Source organism: Crassostrea angulata, chromosome 2, assembly GCF_025612915.1.
Source record: "Crassostrea angulata isolate pt1a10 chromosome 2, ASM2561291v2, whole genome shotgun sequence".
Taxonomy (NCBI): Eukaryota; Metazoa; Mollusca; class Bivalvia; order Ostreida; family Ostreidae; genus Magallana; species Magallana angulata.
The window spans coordinates 13,818,088-13,845,636 of NC_069112.1; the positions used below are offsets into that span (position 1 = coordinate 13,818,088).

At 33.4% G+C, this 27,549-nt stretch overlaps 3 protein-coding genes across 3 annotated transcripts in view; all 3 read right to left on the reverse strand.

Annotated features, from left to right (window-relative positions):
• LOC128171349 (serine-rich adhesin for platelets-like) overlaps positions 1–16,385 on the reverse strand; it is a 45,279-nt gene extending 28,894 nt beyond the window's left edge. The window contains exon 1 of the mRNA XM_052837111.1: positions 16,010–16,385. Coding sequence (XP_052693071.1) covers positions 16,010–16,052 — 43 coding nt within the window. The 5' untranslated portion in view covers positions 16,053–16,385. The remainder of the gene's footprint in view (positions 1–16,009) is intronic.
• Positions 16,386–17,228: 843 nt separating this feature from the next.
• Positions 17,229–19,572, reverse strand: LOC128171348 (cysteine dioxygenase type 1-like). The gene is made up of 3 exons (XM_052837110.1): positions 19,213–19,572; positions 18,420–18,670; positions 17,229–18,303 (listed from the first exon to the last, which is right to left on the reverse strand). The coding sequence occupies exons 1-3, from the start codon at positions 19,368–19,370 to the stop codon at positions 18,116–18,118; spliced, it is 597 nt and encodes a 198-aa protein (XP_052693070.1). The 5' UTR covers positions 19,371–19,572; the 3' UTR covers positions 17,229–18,115.
• Positions 19,573–24,084: 4,512 nt separating this feature from the next.
• Positions 24,085–27,288, reverse strand: LOC128171350 (uncharacterized). Its single transcript, XM_052837113.1, has 5 exons — positions 26,962–27,288; positions 25,778–26,035; positions 24,894–24,974; positions 24,456–24,573; positions 24,085–24,326 (listed from the first exon to the last, which is right to left on the reverse strand). Exons 1-5 carry the CDS (start codon positions 27,002–27,004, stop codon positions 24,176–24,178), a joined length of 651 nt encoding a protein of 216 aa, XP_052693073.1. The 5' UTR covers positions 27,005–27,288; the 3' UTR covers positions 24,085–24,175.
• Positions 27,289–27,549: the final 261 nt, after the last annotated feature.

Below are 27,549 nucleotides of genomic sequence, written 5' to 3' on the forward strand. Positions count from 1 at the left end.
GCAATAAAAAAATGACGTTTTATTGCCAAAAAAAATGTTCCTAAAACTCCTCTTTTAACTTTTGGAGCATCATTGTCATCTTTGGGAATAAGATTGGAGCTGTCGTGTAGATGTGGAATGTTTTTAAAAATCTCAATTTCATCATGACGTTTTCCACTCCTGAAAAACCACAGATCCCAGAACTCTTCTTATGATTTAATGAATAGACACACCACAACTTGGGATGTAATAGGGGCTTTCTTATACAATTAGGTTTTAAAAATTAAAATTTCATCTAGGGAGTCAAAATAAAAGCAGAAAAACGACGTTTATTACTCAAAAAAAAAATAGATCACAGAACTCCTCTTTTGATTTAATAAATAGACACATGCTATCTAGTGATATAAAGGAGCTGTCCTATAGATAAGCAATCTGGTTTTAGAAATTTTAAATTTCATCCACATAGTCAAATAATATTGACGTGTATATCTCCAAAACAAAACCTAGATTCTAGGACTCCTTTTATGATTTAATGTATAGACACATTATCTTGGGATATGATAGGGACCGTCCTAAAGATGTGCAATAAGGTTTTGAGAAATTGAATTTAATCTTGGTAGTCAAATAGAAGCAGAAAATTAACATTTATCCTAGGCACGGATATAGAGGGAATGGGGGGGGGGGGAGGGGGGCTTAGGGAAGGGTAGTCAAGATATCCTCTCCGAAATTCAAAAGTAACATGACTTTTTGTATCAAAATATACTAAATTCCAAATTCAGAGGGAGGAGGGGTTGTTTAAAGACAACTCCTGGGGGTCATGTACTTTACACCATTTGATGGATCGTAATGACATTAGAAACAAGAATATATATGGTTTGTTGGTAGGGATCTCAACAGTTTTCAAAATATTTGTTATTTTCCTGTTTCGTGGGGTCAGAACAATCCCATTGCGTCATATACACTATATTTGCAGCATTAATATGTTAAGAAAAAAAGACATCTTCCTTCCTATTATAACTCATATTAACATGACAAGTCTCTGCTCTTACTTACATGTGATACACATAATTAATAAAAAATGTCAAAGGGTCAATATGGGGTCAACTCAACAGTGTAAGTCTCACAAATGAAAATATAACGTTTCCAATTAAAATGATAGAGACTGTACATGTGTACAAAAGCAAGAGGATAGGCAGCGATAAGTTTATTTAGATATTAAAAGATGATGATACAGTATGCTAGCAAAGGGAGATTACTTATTTAGAAAGTGAAAGTAAAACTTACGTATATCAATGTCTCATAATGTTGTGTTACGTCATGTATAAACTATTATGCTTACCTCTATTTGTCAACTTCATTATGAAATCAAATAAGAGCACACTAAAAATCCCTTCACTGGATGAAATATCTGGTTTCAGCGCTGCGGAAACCCTTTGGAAACTCTGCGGAAACTTAAGGTTACTTAAAGTTTCCGACAGGTTTCAGCACGGAAACTTCAAGTTTCATTAAGTTTCCGCAGTGCTGAAACTTAGGCTGTCCATGAATCCAAATGATTTCCGCAACGGAAACTTACTGAAACTTGAAGTTTCTGCATAGTTTCAATCTCCATATACGTTTGGGATACATATTGTTTACAAATGGTTTCAGCGACGGAAACTTACTAAAACTTGAAGTTTCTGCATAGTTTCAACCTCCATATACAATTGGGAAACATATTGTTTACAAATGGTTTCAGCGACGGAAACTTACTGAAACTTTTTATATTTTTGCTTTCACAAAAGCTGAGCAAGGTTTCTACTTTATGTAAAAACAAAACAATTTCAAACAGTTCCAAATTTATTTTGTTCAAAAATCTGAAATTACAATAATCTGAAGATACAATAATGGAGAAACATCCATATGGCAATTCCCTTATTAGGGACTTTTATTTAAAAAATGATAAAATTGCACAAGAAAAAAAACTCCCATAGAAATCTTTACATTTGTATTTTTTTTCATCTCGATTAAATGCCTATCAAATCTCCCTTTAAAAATGCAACAAAGATCTTACTTTTTTAAAAATATGAATGCAATTTACAAAATTACTGCACGTACATGAATAAACAAAGAAAACTTCACTGTTACATGAACATGATTTGGCCAATAAAAAGCTAAAAATGGAGCAGTCTGTGCAAAAATATGATGTACACATTTAATTAATTATGCTGATTGCAACACACTTCATTCCTGATGAATATTCTTTTTTACACACGGTTTACCTTCCTATATTTCACTACTTTACCTACATTAATATTTTTAAATCCAAGACATGAAGTAAAATATACATTGTTTATATATGACAAGTATTACTACATGTACATGTACTTGCTTTTTGTAGCATGAATGTATAAAATACAAAGTTTCACACAGATCATTCACCTTACAATTCTCATCAATACCAGCATTTTACTTCTGATATAAAAGCTAATTCCAATTATATATTAGTTACATAACACAGATTAAAATAAAACCCACATGGAAACAACTTTCCATCCAAGTAATTTTGTTATATAAAAATTGTAATACATGGGGTATATGTTGTCTTTATATATTTTCATATACGACATAATTGAATATTGTTTGGTGTATTTTATCATTTCTATGACCCATGCATTCATCTCCTAATGCAGTGTTTTTACATTTAAGATTGGTTTCTTAATTTTTCATATATTGCTGCAAATAAAAACTAAGTAATCAATAAATGTTTAAACAAAGAAAATGGGAAAAAAAGTAGTTAACACTTATCAACTTGGAGGTGTGAGGATATATGTTACATGGAGTCTAATATTTTATGCAATATTTGCAAATTTAACAAATTATTTAAGAAAATGAAAGTTAATATCTGCAAGGTCTAATTAATCATTTAATAAGTCAAAACCATGTGATTTTCTAAGATTCTAGCTTACAGACAGACATTGTAATATACTGGTATTTGATCATATAAAAAAGTACTTTTATAGTTTATAGGTTTTTTGAAATGAGAATACTTTACGGTTAAAAAGTCTTGTTCTGCAGAGGTTTAGTCGGGTCGTAGAGATGTGTCCATTCGAATCAATAAGGAGTGTCCTTGGCTGTTGTTGATGTAACCCGAGTCATAGTTTATGGAAATAGGCCTTTTTGGGGGACTTTCGAGCATTGTCCAGACCGGTGAAGCACTCATATGATCACATCATGGCTACAGCAGACTTAGTAGTTCTGGACAGTGGTAGCATTAAAATTCTTCTTCTTGTGATGAACTTGTTCCTTTCACTGGGCTGTACTTTATGTCTGTTCTATTTATCTTAAACATGAATAATAAAGTTTCATTTAGATTTTTAAACAATAAACATAATTCATTCAGCCTAACATGTAATAAAAGCATTCTGAATAAAATTCTGAATACAGAAGCTACTATGCAGTTGCCAGTTGCTGTTTAAACTATGTCATATAATGATTACAGTAGTATCTGGTCTGAAATGTTTCATTTTGTGTTTGAAGCTATGTTATTTTCATTTTAATTCAATTATTGTTTGTTGAACAATGGAAAAACTGTTCAACAATAAGTGTGTTTCACACCCCCCACCCCATCAACCTCCTTTTCAAGAACTTAGACCTGGATTTCCCAAAAATTACTACAGTAAATTATAAACATCCAACACATGTATAAGTTAATGGTGAAAATAATCAATTTCAAAGCAATACCTTGCGTTCACATCGCCAGCTGGTCAAAACATTCACCCGAATCACCGAACAGAGGATGCAACTAATCACCGGAAACATTGACTTTGTATGCTGTCAATGCTGAAAAAGAAAAACGTGAAAGATTTCATTTTCCGGATTTGATTAATAAATTTTTTTCGTGACATTTAGAGTTTGTAAATTGTATGATGTGCGAAAGATTCATTGTTCGTCTTGTTTACCAACCAAGCATTCATATATTAGGGACTTTTATATAATTATATATGTGTATACCCTGGATAATCTTGATTATCATGCATATACAGTTGGTTACTGGTCAACTTGGTCAAAACGTATATTTAAAAGAGATACGGTAATAAAAACTAAAACGCCGAACCAAGTTTGAAAAAATGACGCCATCTTGATTTGATGGCGCGAGATCTCGTTTACAAATAAGAGATAAATTAGAGCCTTGAAAATGTTATTAGGAGTATCTATATTGTGCATTAAGTTACCTTGACATGAATTCTTCCTTCCTGCATTATCTCCTTGTTGTAGAGGCTATTAATGCTTCTCGATTCTCCATTTTACAACAGTACCTTCTTGTCCATTTTACCCTTCGCTCGTAATCATAAAGTGCGCCAATACTGACCAATCAGAACCCGCTAAATCTTGGAAAAGTGCATCTTGGGATAGTTTAAAATGAATAATGTTTAATCAAAATTATCATTTTTTACCGAATAGTATACTTTTTACATGTATATTTATTTTAAATAAGAACTGTCGGAGTCAGTATTACCTGGTTAAATACGACAACGTATTGGCGTGTGTTTGTTTCAATTGTATTTGTAACACGTGATTAACCAAAAAAAAAATGGCCGACCGTTTGTTTTCAAATGTCTAATGAAATGAAACAAGTTTTAATGAGACATATTATCAGATTTTGTCTTTAACTATATTTTATTTACATGTACTGATGATTTTGCCAAACTAAATATGATAGAGCCATATATAGTTTACTGACAAGTAAGTCTTGACTTGTCCAATTTTCACCGCGATTCTAAGTATGGTCATATTCTTATTCAAAATATAGAGGTGTGAAAATATTATGTTCATCACAGAGCAGGTTCTGCATGAACACACAGAAATCACAAATATAATTAGATGCCCATCAATTAACAGCGTTCACCCGTACGGTGAATTTACAACTACGATGAATTGATGGCAATTATTTTACAGTTACACATGTGCACTGATTGGTCATGCGATGAACAGTACGTTAAGAATACTTATGAAATTAAAATACAAACGCGTTAAACAAGCCGGGAAGTAAGACGTACACGTCGGACTGATATATAAACAAAATATTATTTTAATTATTTGGTATACTTCCTACATCAAATGTATACGAATGTATAATCAAATTTTAAAAATGGTATTAAAATCACGTGCACCACATGGCTAGTGCTGGATTTTAAACTGATTTTGTAATATAACATAACTTCAGTAAAATTATAAATAATGCTTATTATATCTTATAACAGAAACATGTGCATGTTTCATAAACATGTATCAATATCTGTGTTTACAGTACAGAAAGTAATTACAAAGTATAGAAATGCACGAATCACATAGGCGTCGAACCGGGGGGGGGGGGGCGGCAAGAGGGGGGGGGGGGCTTAGTGCAAAGTTAGACTTAACCAATAGGCATATAGCCCCCCCCCCCTTTTTCTCGCCGGAAATGTAATTGTTCCTATTGTCCCCCCCCCCCCCCCGACACGGATTAGGAATTTCATGATTTTGGGGAAAAAAAATTGGGTAGGGAAATTTATTTTCGGAAGTATATGGTATAGGTATACCCCCCCCCCCCCACCCCACCCCACCCCCCCCCCCCCCCCCCCCCCCCACGGATTAGGATTTTCATGATTTTGGGAATTAGGTTTTTTTTTAGGGTTTTTCCTCAATATTTCTGAGGATTAGTCTAGCCCCCTAAACAATTATTACATTAGACTCAAACTCCAAGTGGGTTTTACTTGTTATTATCAACTGTAGAATTTAAAAAAAAAATTCCTGTGTACATGTGTTGGCGTGGTATTAAAAAAGAAATGAATTAGCTCTAAACTTCAGGTTGTACGAATATTTGGTACGATTTGTAAAAATTTACAACGACTTTACCTTAATTTGTTTGCTTAATTAGTTACTGTACCTCAAGGTTCATTCAAATGATAACTAAATGATTTAAGAAGGAGTCTTACAAAATAGGTATATTAATTTATTTTACTAAATAATTATAATTTACTTATCAGTTTTACTAACTCAGGTACACACAAATTGAAAAAAATTCCCGCCGGGCTCCAGTTATAAACTCACGCTTCGTACTGTGTATATGTTATGTAACAGTCTTTCGTTCACTCCTGACAGAAAAAAAACCCTGCAATCCACACAGAATATACAGGAAAATCACAGAGGAGGTCACCTGGACAAAGAATGTATACACATGTATACACGTGCCCGAGTACCTAAGATTAATGATTTCATCATATGCATTAAACAAGATCAGACATCAGTTTTTCTTTTCAAATTCAATTAATTACTTAGTAAGGTTCTTAATCGCCTTATTTGCCACATTTGAAGATAGTTACATGTATACATATAGTTTCAGTCACGTTGAAACCTTACATTTTAGTATGTACGGATTCATTATCATTAGGCTAGAATTAGACTTAAACCTGTTGAAAATAAATGATATCACTATTAAACTCAAATCAATTTTAGTAATAGTTTCAGCAATGCGTAAACCATTTGGAACCTTAACTTAAAGTTTCAGCTTACTGAAACCTAGCGGAAATGTTCTGAAACTGATTGATATTTCCATGATAATTTACACAACTTTTCACATGATTCAAATTTAGTTTCCGCATTGCGGAAACCATCAGGAATCTTAGACTAAAGTTTCTGCTGACTGAAACCTAACGGATACTTGCTGAATCGATATAATGGTTTCCGCATTGCGGAAACTATACATGAAACTTCAACTTCAAGTTTCAGCAAGGTTTCCATATAGTTTCAGTTTTGCTGAAACTTGATTTTTCATCCAGTGCTTTTTAGCTAATCATCACAAACGAAACGTTTATGCATGTAAATATATGAAAACACATACCGGTATGTATACCACGAGAAAGCAATCTCACCGAAGAGTAGGGTAAAACTAGTACATGTACCACCTAATTCGACTTGTAGACCCTTGTTATGTACGTAACTTCAGACAAACATCAGTTATTTGTAGCATGAATGTATTTTCATTACTTTATTCTTTAAAACTCCTTGCAATATTTTATCAGGTATAAAAACTATGTAAAGCACACATTTCAGCTTTAAGGTGATACAGGACACGTGCATATTGTGATATACTCCCTATTGAAACAAACAAAGAAGTATATACTATTTCCCCCCAAAATAATGTAACCTAAGAGTGTAGCACAATGTATTAGAAGGTTAATTACGTGTCTGTAAGTAGAGTGTTTAAATCCTGCGGGGGCTTTTCTATTTTTAACTTAAGTTTTCAAATAAATTTAAAAATATATTTTTTGCCAAATACATGTATCGTAAAATTTTATAATTCTAAAACGTCACAGTGAAAAAATTATGATCACAACGCACTTTTATCCACATATATATCGACATATGTCTTATACCACCTTAAATCAGTAATTATTTCTTCCAACCTCGCAATTCTGCAATGAGGATCATTGCGCACCATTATTAAGTCATTTATTTGCACTTTTTACAATCTCCTTTGTTGCAACTACAAGGACAGGCTTTCATTAATACCAAATTATTCTAATGTTTATTTATCCATGGTGAGAGTGTGTGTGTGTGTATGGTGGGGGGGGGGGGGGGTCACAGTTATGCATGAAATTGTGTTTGCAGGGGGTAGGGTGATTTGGTCCGAGGTGTATTTTTGTTATTTAATTAATGTAAATGAATTTTTCAAGATGAGAAGAGGGTCTGGACCCCTCACTCTCAATCCATTCTCTAAATCCTTGCACACGATGTTGTTGGCATAATCAAATCTAAAGCCGGCAACCGCCGAAGGGAGGGGGCATTATTTAATTTGATGTTAAAATTATTGATTAGTTTAAAATTCACATGCAAAAAGTTCAACCCAAAATTGTACATAGAGAGGCTCTCATGTGCATTATTGGATGGGATCTTATCCTTTATGACAAGTAAAAAGCGGTCAATGTGACAGCAAACCGGGTTTTCTTTTATTTGAACTGTATCCGTAACCCTTGTCAACTTTAATTGAAAAACAATACCTACCATATCCAGTGAAATGGACTGCCCTATAAACTGAGTTCAAAAGCTGGTATTTTTTTCATAAATTATCAGAAATCCAAATCCTACTAATATGCACACCTCTGATATATGTACAATTGTTCTGGAAATGAACAACTTCCTCTCATGAAAACTGTAAGAGGGTACTCTTTAAGCAGCCGCCCGCCCACCCACCAGCCATTTTCACCATATTAATAACCGGAATTTTCCGTTGAAAAACCTGGTTAAAAATGTTATTTTAAAAAATTACCGGAGATTGCAGTTGGCCTCATTTTTACTAAAACTTGTTTAAAAAACGGTGTTATTAAGGGGCAAAACATTGGTGCGGTTATTACTGTCTAATGACAGCATCTAGTTATACCGGCACTTTCTAAAGAAAGTTCGGGTATATTGTTTTTACCCTGTTCCGTCCGTCCGTCCGTCTGTCACGTTTCTCTTTCTTAAACTGCTCTTACATCTTATAAACCAGCAAACTGAACTCTTGATGTTTGATTTGGGGTATCATGTTGTTTTGTAAAAAGGTTTCAAAAATTCTGTTAGTCCTGGTTTTTTTTTTTACCAAATCCTCTTCTAGAATATGATTGGTGGTATTATATTGAAGTGTGATTAGGTTCCAGTACTTTTTTTAAGGGGATCGGTGGGCAACAAAAAATGACGCCTTTTTGCAAAAAAAAGTATGGATCCCAGAACTCCTTTTACAACTTTTGGAGTAGCTACGTCATCTCTTGGGATATTATTGGGGCTGTACTATAGATGTGCAATAAGGTTTTAAAAATTTAAATTTCATCCAGGGAGTCAAATAGTAGCAGAAATTTGACGTTTATCACTAAAAAACATAGATCCGAGAACTCCTCTTATGATTTAATGGATAGATTCATCATATCTTGGGATATGATAGGTGTGCAGTAAGGTTTTGAAAAATTAAATTTAGCCCTGAGGCCCATTACGTACATACCTTTTTAATGCACTTTAAGGATCAAGAATATATATGGTTAAGGGGTGGGGATCTCAACCATTTTCGAGATATTCGTGCACTTCAAGTTCGAGGGTGGTCACGACCAGCCCCAGGTCCCATGACCTACATTTTGTTTGATGCCTCTTGACAAAAGGAACAAGAATATATATGGTTTAAGGGCGGGGATCTCAACTGTTTTGAAGATATTAAGGGACTTGCTGTTCATGGGGGTCAGGACCACCCACAGGGCCCATGACCTACATTACAGTTGATGCCCCTTGACATCAGAACTATGAATATATATGGTTTAGGGGTCATGATTATAACAGTTTCTAAGAAATATGGTTATTTCAAATTCCTGGGGGTGGGAATGACCCAGGTGTCAGATCTAATAAACCCTATATGTAGCCAGTAACAGTCCATATATGATTATGAAAACCCTATATTATTATCCTTGTCCGTTTTCAAGTTACCATTTACAATAGAGTCTACTATTCTTCCTACAAGGTTCAATGTTAGACCCCATATCCTTTTAACCTCCCCCCCCCCCCCCCCCCGAAAAGTGGTTGTCTATCTCAAAATGAGAAAAAAACCAAACCAGGATGCAGAACTAGATATGCAGGCCTATCATAATCCTAGAGTTTTGACAACTCTGTTCAGCCATCTCTGAGAAACAAGTTTAGAGCGGGAAAGAAGAAGAGATGAAGACGAAGAATAACAAGAGGCCCAATAGGCCACATCGCTCACCTGAGCAACACTGGCTTTATATGGGCGTTTGAAAAATTTAGTTGGCCTTCTCCATTATAGACGATTGTCATTTTCCAGGCATGAATTCATTTCGTATGACGTTTCATATCCTTACTCACTTAACTGAAAAATGTTGTCACATATGTTAAAGAGCTATAATTCAAATTAATGTATTGGCAGGCAACAAATGTGTGCAAACAAAGATGATTTTCCGTTGCAATATTTTTTTACGAACACTGATAATGCTTTTATCCTCATGTGTTTGAAAAACTATCAAAAATTTGTGTAGATTTTAGGCAATTCATCGTTGAAGAAGGGGCACCAGAAAGTAGTTACAGCATATCATCCTTTAGACATTTTTATTGATCAACCAAAATTTCAGCGTCAATCGTAGAATTATAAGCAAGATACATAGCTTGGTTTGAGTCATGTTTTTGTTACATGAGTTGATTCCATTCAACTTAAGATTTTTAAACTTGGTATTTCCTATTCAGCATAGCTGCATATAAAATATTAACAAACTTAGCATGACCTCAGCTTTGTGTACAAGCATATAGTAATATTGTGCGCAAAGCTCTGTATCTTGCTTATAATTCGAAGCTTGACTCTCAGGTTAGTAAAATTATAGGAATTTGTAAACAATTAAAACAAGAGAAAACTGCACTAAAACAAAGAAAAAACTCAATTTATTATTCATCACATATATACTTTAGTTATATATTTCTAGCAGCGAGAATAATCCCCGATTAGATTGAAATTGCTGAGAATCTTAATAGAACATGTTGCTTTAATCAACCATTACGTAGAGATCGTACCGAATTACACGCACCAACATAATTTGAGCCCCCCCCCCCCTGATGGCCCCACCCTACCCCCTGAAAACATGGTTGGACAAACTAGAATTAATCAACACTACCTGAGGATGCATCCACACAAGTTACAGCTTTTCTGGCCAATTGGTATTTGAAAGGAAAATTTTTGAAAGATTTTTCGCTATGTATTCCAATTTAACCCACCCAATGTGGCCACACCCTATCCCTGGAATCATGGTTTGAAAAAAATTGAATCTACACTACCTGAGGATGCTTCCAAACAAGTTACAGCTTTTCTGGCCTAATGATTTTCGTTGAGAAGATTTTTCTCTATGTATTTCTATGTGAAAATTTCGACCACCCATTGTGGCCCCACCTTACCCCCGGGGATCATGATTTGAAAAAAATTGAATCTACACTACCTGAGGATGCTTCCAAACAAGTTACAGCTTTTCTGGCCTAATGATTTTCGTTGAGAAGATTTTTCTCTATGTATTTCTATGTGAAAATTTCGACCACCCATTGTGGCCCCACCTTACCCCCGGGGATCATGATTTGAAAAAAAATTGAATCTACACTACCTGAAGATGCTTCCACACAAGTTACAGCTTTTCTGGCTATCTGGGTTTTGAGAAGAAGATTTTTAATGATTTTTCTCTACAATTTTGGTATCTAAAAAATTAACCCCCCCATTGGGGCCCCACCGTACCCCCTGGGGATCTTGGTTTGGATTGGATTGGCTTGAATCTACACTATTTGAGGATGCTTCCACACAAGTTACAGCTTTTCTGGCCAATTGATTTTTGAGAAGAATATTTTCAAAGATATTTCTCTGTATATTCACCTCAGGTGAGCTAACAATTATTTATGTCTATGCTACATTTACACACACTTAGTATTGCTATCAGCAAAATTAATCTCCGTTTAGACTGAATAGACTAGAGAAAACACTGATATCTAGCCTAAAACACATTGCAGTAATCAACTATCACGCAAAGACCATACCGTATTACCATTAGAATTTGTATTTTAGTTCTTAAAGTACCGTATCTGTTAATGTATCTTATTTCCGCAAGTAACAGTCAGCTGTCTTATTTTCCGATATCTATATTTGATTGATACGTAAAAATTACAAAATACAGGCGATAGTTCTCCTAAGTTACAAACCGTAACTCATGAAAACGAAACGAAAATCAAAACAAGCTAAAACCACCGTCAAAGGTGAAAATGTCAACGCATTGGAATATTTAATCTCAATTTACTTCACAAAATCGGCATTAATATATCTTGCATGTTTCAAATATTCCTTACGCACGCAAACTGTTCCACGACATCCAAATTCATCTTTGTCAGATTGACCCATTTCTGATACGCTTCAAAGAGGTTTTTGAGATATGGAATACCGAATCCGAAGTTAAACTGATTGACCCCATTCTCTCTGTCTTATTATCATTTCCGTAAATTACACAAATTGAAACAGAATTAGCCCTTAATTTTTGCAATTTATATTTTCCTTCCCATAAGGATAATTTATGCTAAACTACGTTGAAATTGACTCAGTAGTTCTTGAGAAGAAGATTTTAAAAATGCTGCCCCCCCCCCCTTTTTCTACAGTTTCAAGGTTTTCTCCGCTTTGAATAAAGATAGGTATTTCATTTCTGCAATTTATATTTGACTTACCATAAGGATGCTTTGTGCCAAATTTAGTTGAAATTGGCCAATCGGTTTTAGAGTTCAAACTGTAAAAAGTTTACAGAAGGACAGACAGACAGGCGGACGGAGGGACAGACGGATGACGGACAAAATGTGATCAGAATAGCTCACTTGAGCTTTCAGCTCAGGTGAGCAAATAATACATGTATTAAGAACTGTACAAAAACAATAAGTCTCCAAATTCCATCCGGGAGACTTAATAATAAAGATTAAATAGAGAGAGGATCATCAAACATCTATAATCTAAAGATTATTGACAATTTCTGATTCTAAGGGGGTCAGGATGACCCCTTAGGGTCATGACTTACATGCCATAATGATCTGATGCGCCATGGCCTAAGGAGGAAGAACAACTTTGGATTAAGCTGGGGATCTTAATGGTTTTTATGATATTTGATAACTTCAGGAAGAGCATCTTGATCATGACCTACACACCATCTGAAGTGCCTTGAACAAAGAAACAATAATATAATATGTACATGATATATGATTCATTTTAAGAACCTAGATATAGATCAATCATCTATGTTTTGTAATACTTCCTATGTATATATACATGTATAAGTTTGTGTTTTGTTCTGTACTATTCATATTCATGACTGTAGTATGGCTAAGTCTTATTTTAAATTACATTAAAAAATTGTCAAATATATGACTTGGAACCCCCACCAACAACCAAACTCAAATATAAACTGTTCTTCCCCTTAACTGTCGAATGATCTATTAAAATCCAAATATAATTTGGGTGTCTAAAAACTTTTATAAACTGGTGAAAAATGTTATTCTTAAAAAACATACATTACATACTTGACAAATGATATATTGAGATATGATCAGTGGTCATAATTCTACCTTGGGATCAATAACTAATATTCATTGACAAGTTAAAATTAATAACAATAAATGATTCAAATTATAAATGTTTATACTCCACATCCACCCCCCCCCCTCCCCCATCTAACCTGGTTCTAAAGATTCAGTCTTCTTAATACATTCTAACATGTGTACAGTAGCAAATTTTAAATCATTTCTTGATTGCTTTTTCTCTCTGATGCACATTAACATTTTGGAAATTGCTTATTTCAATTTTTAAGATAATAAACAAAATGTTATATGCATGTGTATTCGCCTATTTGGGGCAATTGTAAAATCTCCGAAACAAAGCAGTGTCATCATTAGGCTAGGAATTACCTACACGGATCAAACACTACATATGAATAAGATAAACTACTTTATTATTTTTAGTTCTAGAATGTCCGTTTGTCTCCAAGGGGGCATAACCTATATACAATTTGACGCGCAATGACACAAAGAGCAAGAATAAATAATATGGTTTATGGATGATGATCTCAGAAGTTAACAAAATATACAGTGTATCATCATTTCCTATTTCATAAAAAGGGGGGGTGGGGGGGGGGGTAAAGACAACACCTTGGGGTCATTAATGTACTTTACACTATTTGATGCATCATAATGACATTATAAGATATTTTTTATTTTCCTGTTTCGTGGGGTCAGAACAGTCCCATAATGTCATGACCTACATTGTATTTGATGCATTATAATACATTAAGAAAGAAATACTCCTTCCTTCCTATTATAACTAATATAAAAATGATAAGTGTCTACACTTACTTACATGCAATACACAAATTTAAAACGAAATTGTTTATACAAGGTAAATATGGGGTTAACTCAATAGTGTAAGTCTAACAAATGAAAAAAAAATAACTTTTGCAATTAAAACGACAGAAACTTTACAAATGCGATAGGATAGGCAACGATGATAAGCTTATTGAAATATTAAAAGATGATGATACAGTATGCTGTAAAAGGGATATCACATTTAGAAAGTGAAAGTAAAACTTAATTATGTGTGCTACCATCTCATTATATTGTGCTACTGCTACTACATGTATTATGCTTACCTAAATTGGTCAACATTATAATGATAATCAAATTAAAGCACAATAATGAATTCCTTTAGCTGATCTTAATCAATCCTTTTCTGTATATGGAAAACACATACATGTATGTATACACGTGAAACCATCTAATCGAAGAGCCGGGTAAAACTAGTACCGGCTAATGAGACCTGCAGACCTGTGTCCTGTACGTTACTTCAGACAAAGATCAGTTATTTGTAACATGCATGTATTTTTATGACCTATTCTTCAAAACCCTTGCAGTATTTTATTAGTTAAATATCAGCTTTATAAGGTGGTGCAGGACATCTGCATATTGTGATGTACTTCCTATTGAGATAAACAATAAAGTATACATATTAATTAAATATTTACCCCCAAAATAATGTTACCTAACATTGAAATGCAATGGGTTAGAACGTTTACATGTGTGTTAGAGCATTGGGGTCCAAGTTGTATTTATGGTAATTTTACTATTGATATAAATGAATTTTCATGGGGGGGGGGGGGGGGTCTTGACCCCTCATCCCACCCCTTCTCTAAATCTGTGAACACGATGATGTATATGTAGGCACACAGAAACAAATCTAAAACCGGCAACCGCCACGGGCAGAGAGCATAATTTGATTTCAATTTTGTTTGTAGAAATCATATAGAACATTATACTTTCTATGGCATAAAATGTTAAGATTATTGATTAACTGAAAATTAACTGCAAACAGTTCAACCCCAAATTGCACATAAAGTGTTTTTCGTGTGTATTATCAAATGGCAAGGTATCTCATCCTTTAGCTATAAAAATTATAATATTTAAATGTATTACCGGATCTTGCATGTGGCCTTCATTTTTAATTAAACTGATACGAAACAGTGTTATTTAGGGGCAAACACTTGGTGCGGGTATTACTGTCTAATGACAGCATCTAGTTTCAAATTGTCGAAAATCAAATTCTAGGTAATATGTTTGATGTACATGTTTATGTACTATTAATGTGCAAAAAAAAAAGACTTCCTTGAAACTTGCAGCAGTAGTTAATGTACAATAGAGGTACCCCTTTGGCAGTTGCCCGCCATTTTGTCACTTTCAATAACCGGTTTATTTCCTTTGAAAACCCCGTTTTAAAAGTTTACCGAAAACATTTCAAAAACTAACCATTGACCGGTGGAGTAATCTCGCAAAGGACACGAAAAAATGGCATTGTATACAATACATTTGTTTCGATTTTTTTTCAAATTAAACTTCAGATCCCTTAATTTTCATAGCTTGGTATGCGAACGGTACATAAATCGAATATATTCCTTTCTAGCTAGATACTGTTTTATATAAACAGATATTTTTATCATTAACTAGATTGTTTTAATTTTCAAAAGATATACAGGTATAATAGATAGGAGGTAATATGCTTTTACACCTACCTACTGCATTTGAATAAATATAGATGATATCTCTTTTCTTTGATTTTGACTTGAGTTAGTAAATGATTAAAAAAACACCCCGTTTAAAGAAAAGGAAAGGTAATAAAATCGACATAAATCTATAGCTCATAAGTTTTACGCTATCAAACAATATTGTCAGAGTATCCGTGGTTCTAGAATTTCCGTTGATTGTGAAAGTACATAAAGGTCATATGTCATACAGAAAACATATAAAAGTATGAGATTTAATAATTATTATATTATTAAATCTTATTCAAACATGTTATGTAAACAATGTGAACTGTATGTACGTGTATATGTAAATGTATAATTACTAAAATTGTCATGGACAAAGAAAATGATACTGCATATTAAAACTGTTATAATTATCAAAACAATAATTATCAAAAAGAAAACAAAACTATTACCTTGTGAAAACAGAAAGAGTCTTAGAAATACAGGAGCATCCATCGGATTTTAGAGAGACATTCAATTCAGCTTTCCGTAATATTTGGTTTCATCCGTACATCAATTTCTTCCCGGATGTAGAGTTTCTTCATGATTGCACTGTGTCATTACACACAGGTATGCAACGAATAAAAATATGTAAACATATGTTTACCACAAGTCACAATGTTGAACGGTCTTTCCTGATTAATTTCCACAAAAAAGGCTTGCCCAAATCACTTCGATATTCCCTGTCAAATTATTCTTCAACACTGCAGATACAAAATGTAAACATTTAGATAAAACAAGCCTGTTGATTAGATTAACCTATTATCCAAAAGCATTTAGTCACCTAGCATTTCTTACCCTCTGCTGCCCTTTAGGAATGCTGGGTGGAAAACATATATTGATTAACACTTTAACTAATTAACTCTGTTTACAACACTATTTACAATAACTTAGATAGATTTACATCTCTGACAGTTAAGGAAAGCGATACGAAATCAATACCATGATTACCATGTCTTTCTTTAATATATGAACCATTCAATAGTTCTCTTTTTTAATCTTTTTATTGAATATCCCACACAGTCATGAAATGCATTGTCTACACGTCTAAAAGACTAACCTTTAACAAGGAGGGTGATTTAAATCCCTCCATAACTAACAGGCCGTATATTCGATGTATAACACGATCGATGCACGTCCTAGTTTTAACAAAAGCTTGATATAGATTCATTTTCTGAGTTGAATGTTTTGTGTAAGAGTGAAAATCTGGAATTTTCTTTTACATGTATTGTTCGTTCTCTGGATTAGTAATACAGATTAGATGATATTTTTGTTGCTGTTAAGATCAATACATAGGCCTTCGATTACGTTTGAAAAAAGGGGTCGTCAATCATATAATCTTCCATATTGTTTAATAAATATTCTAGCTTTATATTGGCCAATATTATTTAATATATTGCGCATGCATTTCATAACATTTCAACGACAGATATTAATGGTGATACAAACACCAATTGTAAAACATTTTTTAAAGACATGAATGTACTTTCCATGTCTTTGTCCAACTTTCATTCCCAAAATATCCTGACTGTTATGCACATTTCATAGGGACATGATATTATTAACTTAACCAATAACAACAATTAAAGCATCTAATACAATACAATCAGTAAACAACTCATATATTTTTTCTCTCCATTTTATTAGAACATAAATATCTAAACTCTCGGTTAACTATTACTCAACCGTACTCATTTCGGAATACACATACCTTTAAATGATTGTCCAAAAAGCTACATTGTCCACCCGCTTTATTTGTTTGTGACTAAAACATATGTTTGAAATAAGATGCAATACATGTAACACAATAAAAAAAGTAGCTTGGAAACATCAGAATTCACATGACAATTAGATTTTTCCACTTATGAATATAATAATATTAATAAAGACTAATAATCATAAGATGTTAAACACCTTTATCAATACATATCAGCATACTAGATGTACAAAAAGTAAAATAAAAATGGCATATCCAATTCCGAAACAGATGTTTAACTCCATACGGGACAAGTGATTTTTTTTTTAATTCGCATTAAAGATACTGTATAAGTTTAAGTCTTATATCATTTTTGAAAAAAGGGAAACAAATGACAAACCAGAGTTAATTCGGTAAGAGTTTGGGGAAAGTAGCAAACTGTTTTTACTGGAAAAGTGTTAATACCATAACTCTGTTTAAGGTATATGTATCTTAAAAGACACTAAATGTCAAATTGCATTTGTGTTGCAATAATATGTGGAATGATATTTCCATCTACAGAACAACATCACATTCAAGGTTTATACAAGAATGTTTGGCAAAGATTCAATTTTGCAATTCTACCATATTTTATATATTAACAGAATGTAGTGAAATCAAAGCTGACAAAAAGCAAACTATGGAAATAAATAATTTACAAATCTTTCCACCATGCGTGAATTTATGTATGAATAAATACACACGAACATGGTTTACTCAAATGGTACACTGAGATTCTATTACAGTAAAAAAAAATCTGCACATCGTTTTTAATATAAAATGATTAACTGGAGCATGTGGTGCTACAACACCGACTACTGAAGTCCTGATCAAATCCCATGGGGACCTCCGTCTCTTTGCTCGTGTCGTCGTCATACTTGTGACACGTGGTAAATGGCGGCGAGTAGAGATGTAGCGTCACGGCTCTGTCCACGTGACTTCTGTTTCCAACTCTGTGCACGCCATCTTTGTCTGTAGAGGATAATTAAATTAACAAAATGAATCAAGTTCGAATATAAGTTTCCTAATAACCAATGCAATAATTGCAATAGTTGATAATGACAATTGCATGAAAAACGAAGTATTACCAGTTATTAAGGCCACGTCATTTACTGCATAGTCCCTGTCTCCAATCTTCTCCATCTTGCATCCGCATGAACATTGACACGACGTCATATCCGGTTTCCTGTAGAGTTCCTCGTGGACCACACCCTCTAGTGTTTTCATGAAGCAGTGTGAGTTGGGGTGGTTGTGTATGGGGCTCTCCTGTCCAACGTTCCAGCACAGAATCATCAGATTATAATGGCCGTTACCTTTGTCCAGCAAAGTCCTTGTGTACCTGAAGGAAAAATCCGCAGGTAAACAATCAACTAGTTTCGTATTCAATTTAACTGAACTTTATAATACGACATTGCAATAATAAAAGCAAATCATTTAATCGATCAGCACATTAAATTTAAATGCAGTTTAAATATCACTGTTTTCTTGAACAGAAATATAGCATGCAGTATCAAAGGTTCCCTTTCTAAGAATTACTATACTGTTTCATAGAAAGGATTAAACATATGTTTTTTTTAAATCATATCTTTTCAACGTATTCAACACTGAGTTAAAAATGGATTGAATTATTTATTCTCAAGCTCAATTAACACAAAAAAGGCATGTATTCTATTTCAAACAAGCAAGTGTTTCAAAACTTGTATGGCAAACATGTTATTGTAAAACGAAAGCTACCTTTACATGTACTATAAATTATTATGATATATACCTAAAAAAAAAACCATATATATTTATATGCATCCCGCATTACATTTACCAGTTTCCTACACGTACACGCTAATACATAATATACGACCACCTTTGTATAAAGAAATCACCTACTTGATATCGCTCCATTTCTCCATGTCCTTCCAGTCCTGGGGGTCACTTTTATAACGAGACATCAGTTCCTTCACCGACTCAACATTCTCTCCTGTTAGACCATTCACAAGCTCGATCCTCAAGTCTGACTGTAGGTTTTCTAAATTGTACCCCTCCATTTTGTGTAGGCAACCAGTTGTCGTTTTTTTTTTCAAATTGGTTCTATTTCTACAACAGTTTACCTAGCCTTCTAATGGTCCAATCATTGACACGAGTTTATATAGTGATGTTCAGGTGAAACTAACAATATTTTTTGTGAGTCAATCATATTTTAAGATAATTTTTTTCACACCCAAACTTTCTGTCCTGGCCTGGGATTGCTCCAGGACATTCAGTTAGCTGGGACCTAAACATATATCGGAATCCAAAATATCAATGTAGAACGGTTTCCTCTATTCTCAAATTTTGCATAAGATATAAACATGCTGTCATATTTCAAACGCATTTCTATTTCTAATGATGACGTTATGTTTTTTTAAACTATGTTTTTCTTTTCATAGAAAAAGTTTCGATTGACATAATTATTATGTTTTCTGATATTGAATACGTTATTTGTGATCCTAATTGTTTCACATTGTTTAAAGTGCAGCATTATTATCAGTAAGAAAAACCCACGAATAAAATCTAACGGAATGTAAGTCATCTGATTAGTTTCACTATTTGTTGTCTAGTGCGATTAGCTGTTCCCATAATTATGATCATCGAGTGTGTATTGAATTTTTAGATTTTTAAAGCCACCATGAAACTTTGCCATAGAACTTGTTATTTAAAATGAAACGAAAGAAGGATTTTAAACCATATACACACACAAATATATATGGTATCTTTCGACGCAAATTTGATTTTAACGCTGTATTAATCTGCAAGTTTTAAGTAAAAAGCTTCCGCTTGTTAGCTATCCCCTTATTGGTTTTTTTTTTATTGACATTTGTTAACATACTGCAAAACATTATCCAACAAGTAGTTTATCTTCTATATATTCATAGATTGTCTATTGTTCTACTTATTCATTACCTAAACAAATGAACTTTCGTTTTCGGTATCAGAGGCGGGTCAAATTGGTTGAATTTCTACACCAGAGTACCTAGCCTACTAATCGGCAAAAAATGTACACGAGTTTAGGTGAAACTAGTGATTTTTTTGTGAGTCAATCATTTTCTAAGATAATTTTTGTTCACAACAAAATTTCTATTCTGGCCAGGGATTGATCCAAGACATTTAGTTACAATATGGCTGGGACTGAAATATATCCAAAACATTGAAGTAGAACTGTTTCCTCTATTCTTAAATTTTGCATTTGATATAACCATGCTGTTACATTTTAAACGTTTTTTTCTATTTCTAATGATGACGTAACATTTTTTAAACATTGTCTTTTTTTCATAGAAAAAAAGTTTCGATTGACATAATTATCATGTTTTCTAATATTGAATAGGTTAGGTGTGATCCTAGTTGTTTCACATTCTTTAAAGTGCAGCATTATTATCAGTAAGAAAAACCTACAAAAAAAATCTAACCGAATGTAAGTCAATTGATTAGTTTCACTATTTGTTGTCACGTGCGATTAGCTGTTTCCATAATTATGATCATCGAGTGTGTATTGAATGTTTACATTTCTAAAGCCACCATGAAACTTTGCCATAGAATTTGTTATTGAAAAAAAATGAAAGAAGGGTTTTAAATCAATATATGTGGTATCTATCGACGCAGATTTGATTATTACGCTTTATTAATATGCAAGATTAAAGTAAAAGCTTCTACCGGTTATCTCTTCCCATTATGGGTAATTATTCATTGACATTTGTAAGCATACTGCTGAAGAATTATCCATAAAGTAGTCTATTTGTAAATGTTCAAAGATTGTTTATTTTTACAGTAATTCATTACTGAAACCGATGAACTTTCGTTTTCTGATGGCGGTCTTTAAAAATCTGCTGTATTCTAGAATAATTAACTTTCGTTTTCGTATTTTTATTGAATGTGTGTAGGGGGGGGGGGGGGGGTTAAAGCTATTGGCATAAAGTAATTCTGCCATAAAGTATGTTTGATGTAGAATTAAATTAAAGATTTAGCTTTTGGTAATTTATCGGATCATGAATTTTAGGCATATTAAATACAAATAGTATTCCTTTAAGCGTTTTCTGTGCACTCATATTTTAGCACAGACGCAAATACCGGTTTAAAGAGTAATCATCGTATACAAGTGTTTCACACGAATAAAACTTCCTCAATTGTTCAAGGTTACCTGGATGTCTTTAAGGTCTTAATTCTCCGTATGGGTTGCAGAAAAATGACCCCGTAGAATACTGAATCAACATTTTACATACTCTATATTCACTAGGTTTGGGTGAAATATTTTTTTTCCCTTGGGGGGGGGGGGGGGTGGCGTTGTTACAGGGAATCGGTGCGAGGTTCCATACTGCCTACACTGAGAATAAAAAAGTTTCACTACCCTAAAGTTTTGCAACAACAAAAAAACCCGTACCCTAGGTATAAATTACATGTTCGTTTGAACACGTTTTTAACGGATAATTAAATCGAATATTGAAAGTTTCACTAGGTTAAATGGGGGTGGTTGAAACTGATTGATGATGGTACGTATGTTTACATTGTTGATCTAAATAAGTAGTAAAAAGCCATCCCCCTATCTCTCTTCCAAAACTTATTCCTTGATATCAACTGGGGAAGATAAACGATATTTATCAGGGTACCTATCGCCATAAAGAATTTAATATTTACAATGAGTCCGCAAAAGTACATTATATGAACGGTTCCAGAAATTGTTTCGCCGGAGGGAGGGGGTAATGTTGGAGGAAAAATTGTGTTTCCCGGGTGGGGGAAGACTAAAATACATAGTTAATTTTCATATTAATCAATGCACTTTCTTGTATTTCGTCTTCTCGAATATCTAAACCTGACATATTATTGATCAATCAAATATCACATGACTTGTTTAGTTGAAGCTAATTATACATTGTTCCGTTCAGTTTAGTGTAAACTTTATTCAAAATGGTGATCATTGAAATACGCCTTATGTACCTTTTTTACAACAACAAAAAGATGATACAACGTATTTTGTACAGATACAGACAGGTAGTAAAGGGGGAATAACTTGTGTTAATAGATATGTGAATGTAATTAATGAATTTCTGATAAATATAGACATTAAACCACATCATCATAACATTTCCTAAAAATCTTTCAAAATTAAAGCCCACACCATTCTAGTTTACTAACACCAACCTTTGCATTCGTTACATCTGTTAGGCACTTAGACTTCATAGGCGATTTTATTATCTGTTTTTTATGGTTTTTATTTCCTTGTTTTACCTGTACCCTCTATTTTGAGCCATATGCATTTGATTAAAAACTCGGCCGACTGCCAGTGGCAATGTATACCTCTGTTGCCATGGATTAGGCATGTAAATTGATTCACTTCGAATTGTAAAAAAGACAACAATAGCCTATCTTAGATCGTTTTAATTTAAACTCCTAACATACCTCAATATGTGCAAGCCTAATACGTACTTGATTGGACTGATAAAAAAAGATGTTTCAATCGACTCCTTGTAGGCGCTACATTTACATAATATAATGTTTGACATATAAAACCATCCCAGGAGGGTTTTTTTTCGCTTTTATGTGGAGATTGATACAAATTAACATGACGCATCACAAATCATTTTTGGACTAACTGGTCCGGAACAGAAAGATGCAGAGTAAACTGTAAATATAATTATAATAATAAGAAAACATGTGCAGCATGGACTCTGTTTCGTGTACAAATGAGTGAGACACACTGACAGGGGGATGCATCGGAGACTGTCTGGTCGACCAATAATGACAGTATAGTAATAAAATGTGCGATGTTGAATGTTGAAACGAATGCAAAAAAACCCTGGAATATTTGTAATAGTTTTGGCATAAAAAGGATGCGACGAAGGTTTTCTACAAAGAACGATCTGATTCCATTCTTGAATGTACAATTTACAAAAAATACAGAAAGCACGATTTATAATTTTTTTTTTAATTATTTAGCTGTTTTTAAAACTTTATGTTTTTTTACATGAGAAAATCTTATTCGAAAAGAATATTGATATTAAAAAATAATATTTACACCTATAATTCATTTGGAAGCTTCTATTTCTGTTTTTCGTTTAGACTACCATCATGATAAACACACAGTTATCTATTACAAAGTGATATATTGCAAATGTTCGTCATTTTGTCGACCGAAAAACATCTATATGATATGAACTTCTTAAAGACCAAACTAATTTTGTGTACAGGGGTTGTGGCTCTTTGCATTAGTTTTGTCATAAATGGCGCTACAATAACCTGGTAAGTGCATTTGACAAACTTCACAATGTACGATAAACAAAATCCAATGTATTCTTCCAAAAGGGTTAATTTTCAGTAATATATTGTGCGTCAGTCTCCATCATACTCATGCTTTACTAAATGATGTTTAAATGTCATATTTTTGACAGCGATATATATATTTTTGTGTTACATGTATTTCATTTTATCGAATTCTATATGATTATGACCGTGAAATCCTTATAATCAGTAAACGAGGTACATCATCATGCAAAGACAATCATTTTATCTCTTTGAATTGTTTATCGATTCCTCCTTTGTAATATTTTTGTTTATTCTGAATAAAATGCGCTTTATATACATGTACATTCGACCTATGTTAATGCTCAAATAAAAACAATTTTTGGGAATTTATTCTTTTGATAAAACTTTTGATCACGTTTTGATAAAACAACGGTACAGTGTGAGATGGATTCTAAATTATCAATTTATATTTGTTGAATCGTTTTGATAAAACTTTCCAAACATTGAAATGCATTCTTAATGAAAAGTAATTGAAAATCAAAAACACATATTTTAATTGTGTGCCACTGAGATCACAAAATCAAGTAACTCTAAGTTCCTGGTAACCTTCGTTGTCCTCTCCTATCTTATATAATACAGGGTCTGTTGACGGGGCTTTAGTTGATGTCTGACCAGAAGTTTGTACGTCTTTCTCTTGTCCCTTGCCTCCGCACACTTTATTTTTAAAAGTCCTAAAGAACAAATTTCAATTGATAAAAAAAAAAATATACAGATATATAAACAAATAAATAAATAAGCATAAGTATACATGAAATATCGTTTATTCATATATAATATCAAACAATCCAAATCCGACTTACCAAATGACAAAAATGATGTTAAAAATGAGGCTAAAGCAGAGAGCCGATATAACGCCATATAGAATGGATTGATCACATGGCTGTTCGTGGGATTGGATTGAAAGCTCTGGTTGTTTGGCTGTTAATCGGAAAAAGATGTACAACAATTATAATCTTTGAAAATAAAAGTATTCGTCGTTAAGAGTTATGCAGAATTTCAACCGAAACAGAAGCGTAGACATTTAAATGTCCAATAAATGATTCTACCAAGAGAGAGAATTACATTTCCGTGCACCTAGTGATCAACCTTTTAATAATTGTAAATAATCAAGATGTGTATCCGGTAGTAATGGTATTATAATGTTTAATAATAAATTGATCTTTTAAATAAATACACTGCACTTAACAAAACAACTTATACACATATCTTAAAATGCATTTGTTCAAATGTCAACATACCGCACTTGCCGTTTTCAATGTCACACTCTTGACACCCTTCACAACATTTGCAATAATCGCCATATTGACCAACTTCGCAACCTAAATTAAAAAGATAAATAAATTTGAACTGTTGTGTGCAACTCTGGTAACTTTTCATACGTTTTATTAATTCTCTAGAACCACTAGAGCGAATTCGGCGAAAAGCGTTATAATAGAAAGGACTTTTCATTGTTCAAATAAAAGACAAAACATTGCATAGGAAAAATTATCACAAGACATTAAAAATAAGGTGCGTGTCTTAATACATTATTTTCTTAAGAACCCGAGAACCCGAGACACCAATATTTACCCCAAATTTTGTTAATATGTAGTGAAAATCAAAAAATGTTTAAATTATGACTGAATGATTTATTACGAATGATTAACTGGGGCTCCAACAGGAATGTAAAAAAAGAAATATTACACAAATTGTTTACAAATTGAAAAAACTATAATTGCCGATATTCCTTAGGAAACCCCTGAAGATGTTATCAACATGAAGACGCATATACGGAAAACGTACAAAGGGTCTTCCAATTAACTACTTAGCTATAACCAGCGTTTGTAACATTACTATGCATTCATTTTCAGAAAGTATACATTCAGACTTGTTAAAACTGTGGCACTAAAGATACAATTTAGGCCCATGAGAGAAGTCACATTTCAACATTCAAAATAAAGAAAAACATATTAACATATATTTTTCTCGATATCTACAAAACTAAAATTTGTCAGAATGCTATGAAAGCAGCCTTGATTATTCAGATTCAAAAATGCCCCACCCCGTTCCGGAGATGAGACCAATGGGCTTCTTGCAACAAATTACTACGCATGAAACTGTTTGAGAAACTTGATAAACATACCATAAACTTCTATTTCACAGATTTCTAGAACAGCTCCTGTAATTGGGTCATCTTCAGGCGCGTCATATGTCGTTTCCACTATGATGTATCGCGCCGTCTCTTTACATGGAATGTCAATGGTTGTGGATGGTAGGTAGGGGGCGGTTGTATTGTCCGTGTAACAGCGTGTTCTCTGTACGGCTGTTGTCTCAGTTGCACGTAGAGTGGAGACGTCTAAATAAAACTGTCTGAACCGGTACTGTTTCCAACCGGTATTTCCTAAAGTTATTAAGGATTATTGTATTGTTTTGAATTTACGCACTAATTATTATTATGCCTTCCTTCGAAGAAGGGAGGGTATATTGCTTTGCTGCTGGCTGTCGGTCTACCAAAAGTTTCCGGTCATTTTCTTCGCAGAGGAACATATTGACATGAAATTTGGTATACAGGTTTATCATGATAATATCTAGGTCAAGTTTTATATTGGGAACGATAGAGCAATTTTCGACAGTGTTATGGCCCTTGGACATAAAAAAATTCCAGTTACTTGCGGTGGCCGCTCATTTTCTTCGCAGAGGATAAACGTATTGTAATGAAATTTAGTATGCAGGTTTATCATGATAATATCTAGATCAAGTTTGATATTGGGTACGATCGAGCAGTTTTGGACAGAGTTATGGCCCTTGGACATAGAAAATTTCCAGTTATTTGCAGTGGCCGCTCATTTTTTTTTTCGCAGAGGATGAACATATTTAAATGAAATTTGGTATACAGGTTTATCATGATAATATCTAGGTCAAGTTTGATATTGGGTACGATCGAGCAATTTTCGACAGAGGTATGGCTCTTGGACATAGAACAATTCCAGTTATTTGCAGTTTACGTTCATTTTCTTTGTGGATGTTTCCAAGGGAGGGGGCATAAGTGTTTCACAAACATCTCGTGTTATTATTGAGTTTATAACATCACTTTAAAAAAGTGTCAGAAAAAAAGTCATGTTTTTACGTAACAAAACTAGTTTTAATTAAACAATATTTTTTGTTAATTGTTGTATAGTAAACAACATATACCAGGTTTATTTTCAGCATTTTAGATATAAATTTTAAACTAAAAAAAATCACGGAACTTTGTGCACCTATTGCATTAAACGTATGGTATACTATGATTGGTTTAAAACTTAAATCAAACAATAAAACAATGCATACCCTCATTTCTATAAAAGATTTTCACATTGTTGATGCTAAACATCTTTCCTAGATCCACCTGTAACCAGGCTTTTGTATGGCTTATGGCAGTGTGAGCACAATACTTTTCTATTGTGTTTAAAACGCCGTCATTGGCTAAATCAGCATTCAGAGAACCGTATGTGGAACTCTGGGTCAGTTTAGTTGTTGGTCTTCTGCTAAGGTTTTCTGAAATCAACAATGATAGATGATGAAAGAAAGGGACACCAAGTTACCGTTTATCAGCCCGCTCCTCAATATGTATACCATGATGGATGTCGTGATTTACTAATACCTTTTTTCACACACACACACACACACACACACACACTTCTCCGTATAAAAAAGTCTTATCAGCAGACGCTGCTATTTTAACTTATTTGGCTGCACTGTCGACTATTTTTTAATCGTGTTTTTTTCTTCAGACAACATATCTAGAATGACACTTTGCTAACTTTCGATCACCTTTCGGTTGGCAGAATTTTAGACGGAGGCCTCCTCTATTTCTACCAATCAGCTTACATGTGACGTCGATAATCAACTTTGTGAATGTGACGGACACCACCTAGG

Excerpts from the sequence above, each read along its gene's own strand:
- LOC128171348 (XM_052837110.1), bottom strand. The coding sequence starts at position 19,370 with ATGGAGGGGTACAATTTAGAAAACCTACAGTCAGACTTGAGGATCGAG. Across the intron at positions 18,671-19,212 it reads GAGAAATGGAGCGATATCAA|GTACACAAGGACTTTGCTGG; the intron begins GTAGGTGATTTC and ends TTTTTCCTTCAG. Across the intron at positions 18,304-18,419 it reads TGACGTGGCCTTAATAACTG|ACAAAGATGGCGTGCACAGA; the intron begins GTAATACTTCGT and ends TATCCTCTACAG.
- LOC128171350 (XM_052837113.1), bottom strand. The coding sequence starts at position 27,004 with ATGTTTAGCATCAACAATGTGAAAATCTTTTATAGAAATGAGG. Across the intron at positions 24,975-25,777 it reads CTGTGAAATAGAAGTTTATG|GTTGCGAAGTTGGTCAATAT; the intron begins GTATGTTTATCA and ends TTTTTAATTTAG. Across the intron at positions 24,574-24,893 it reads CATTGAAAACGGCAAGTGCG|CCAAACAACCAGAGCTTTCA; the intron begins GTATGTTGACAT and ends TCCGATTAACAG.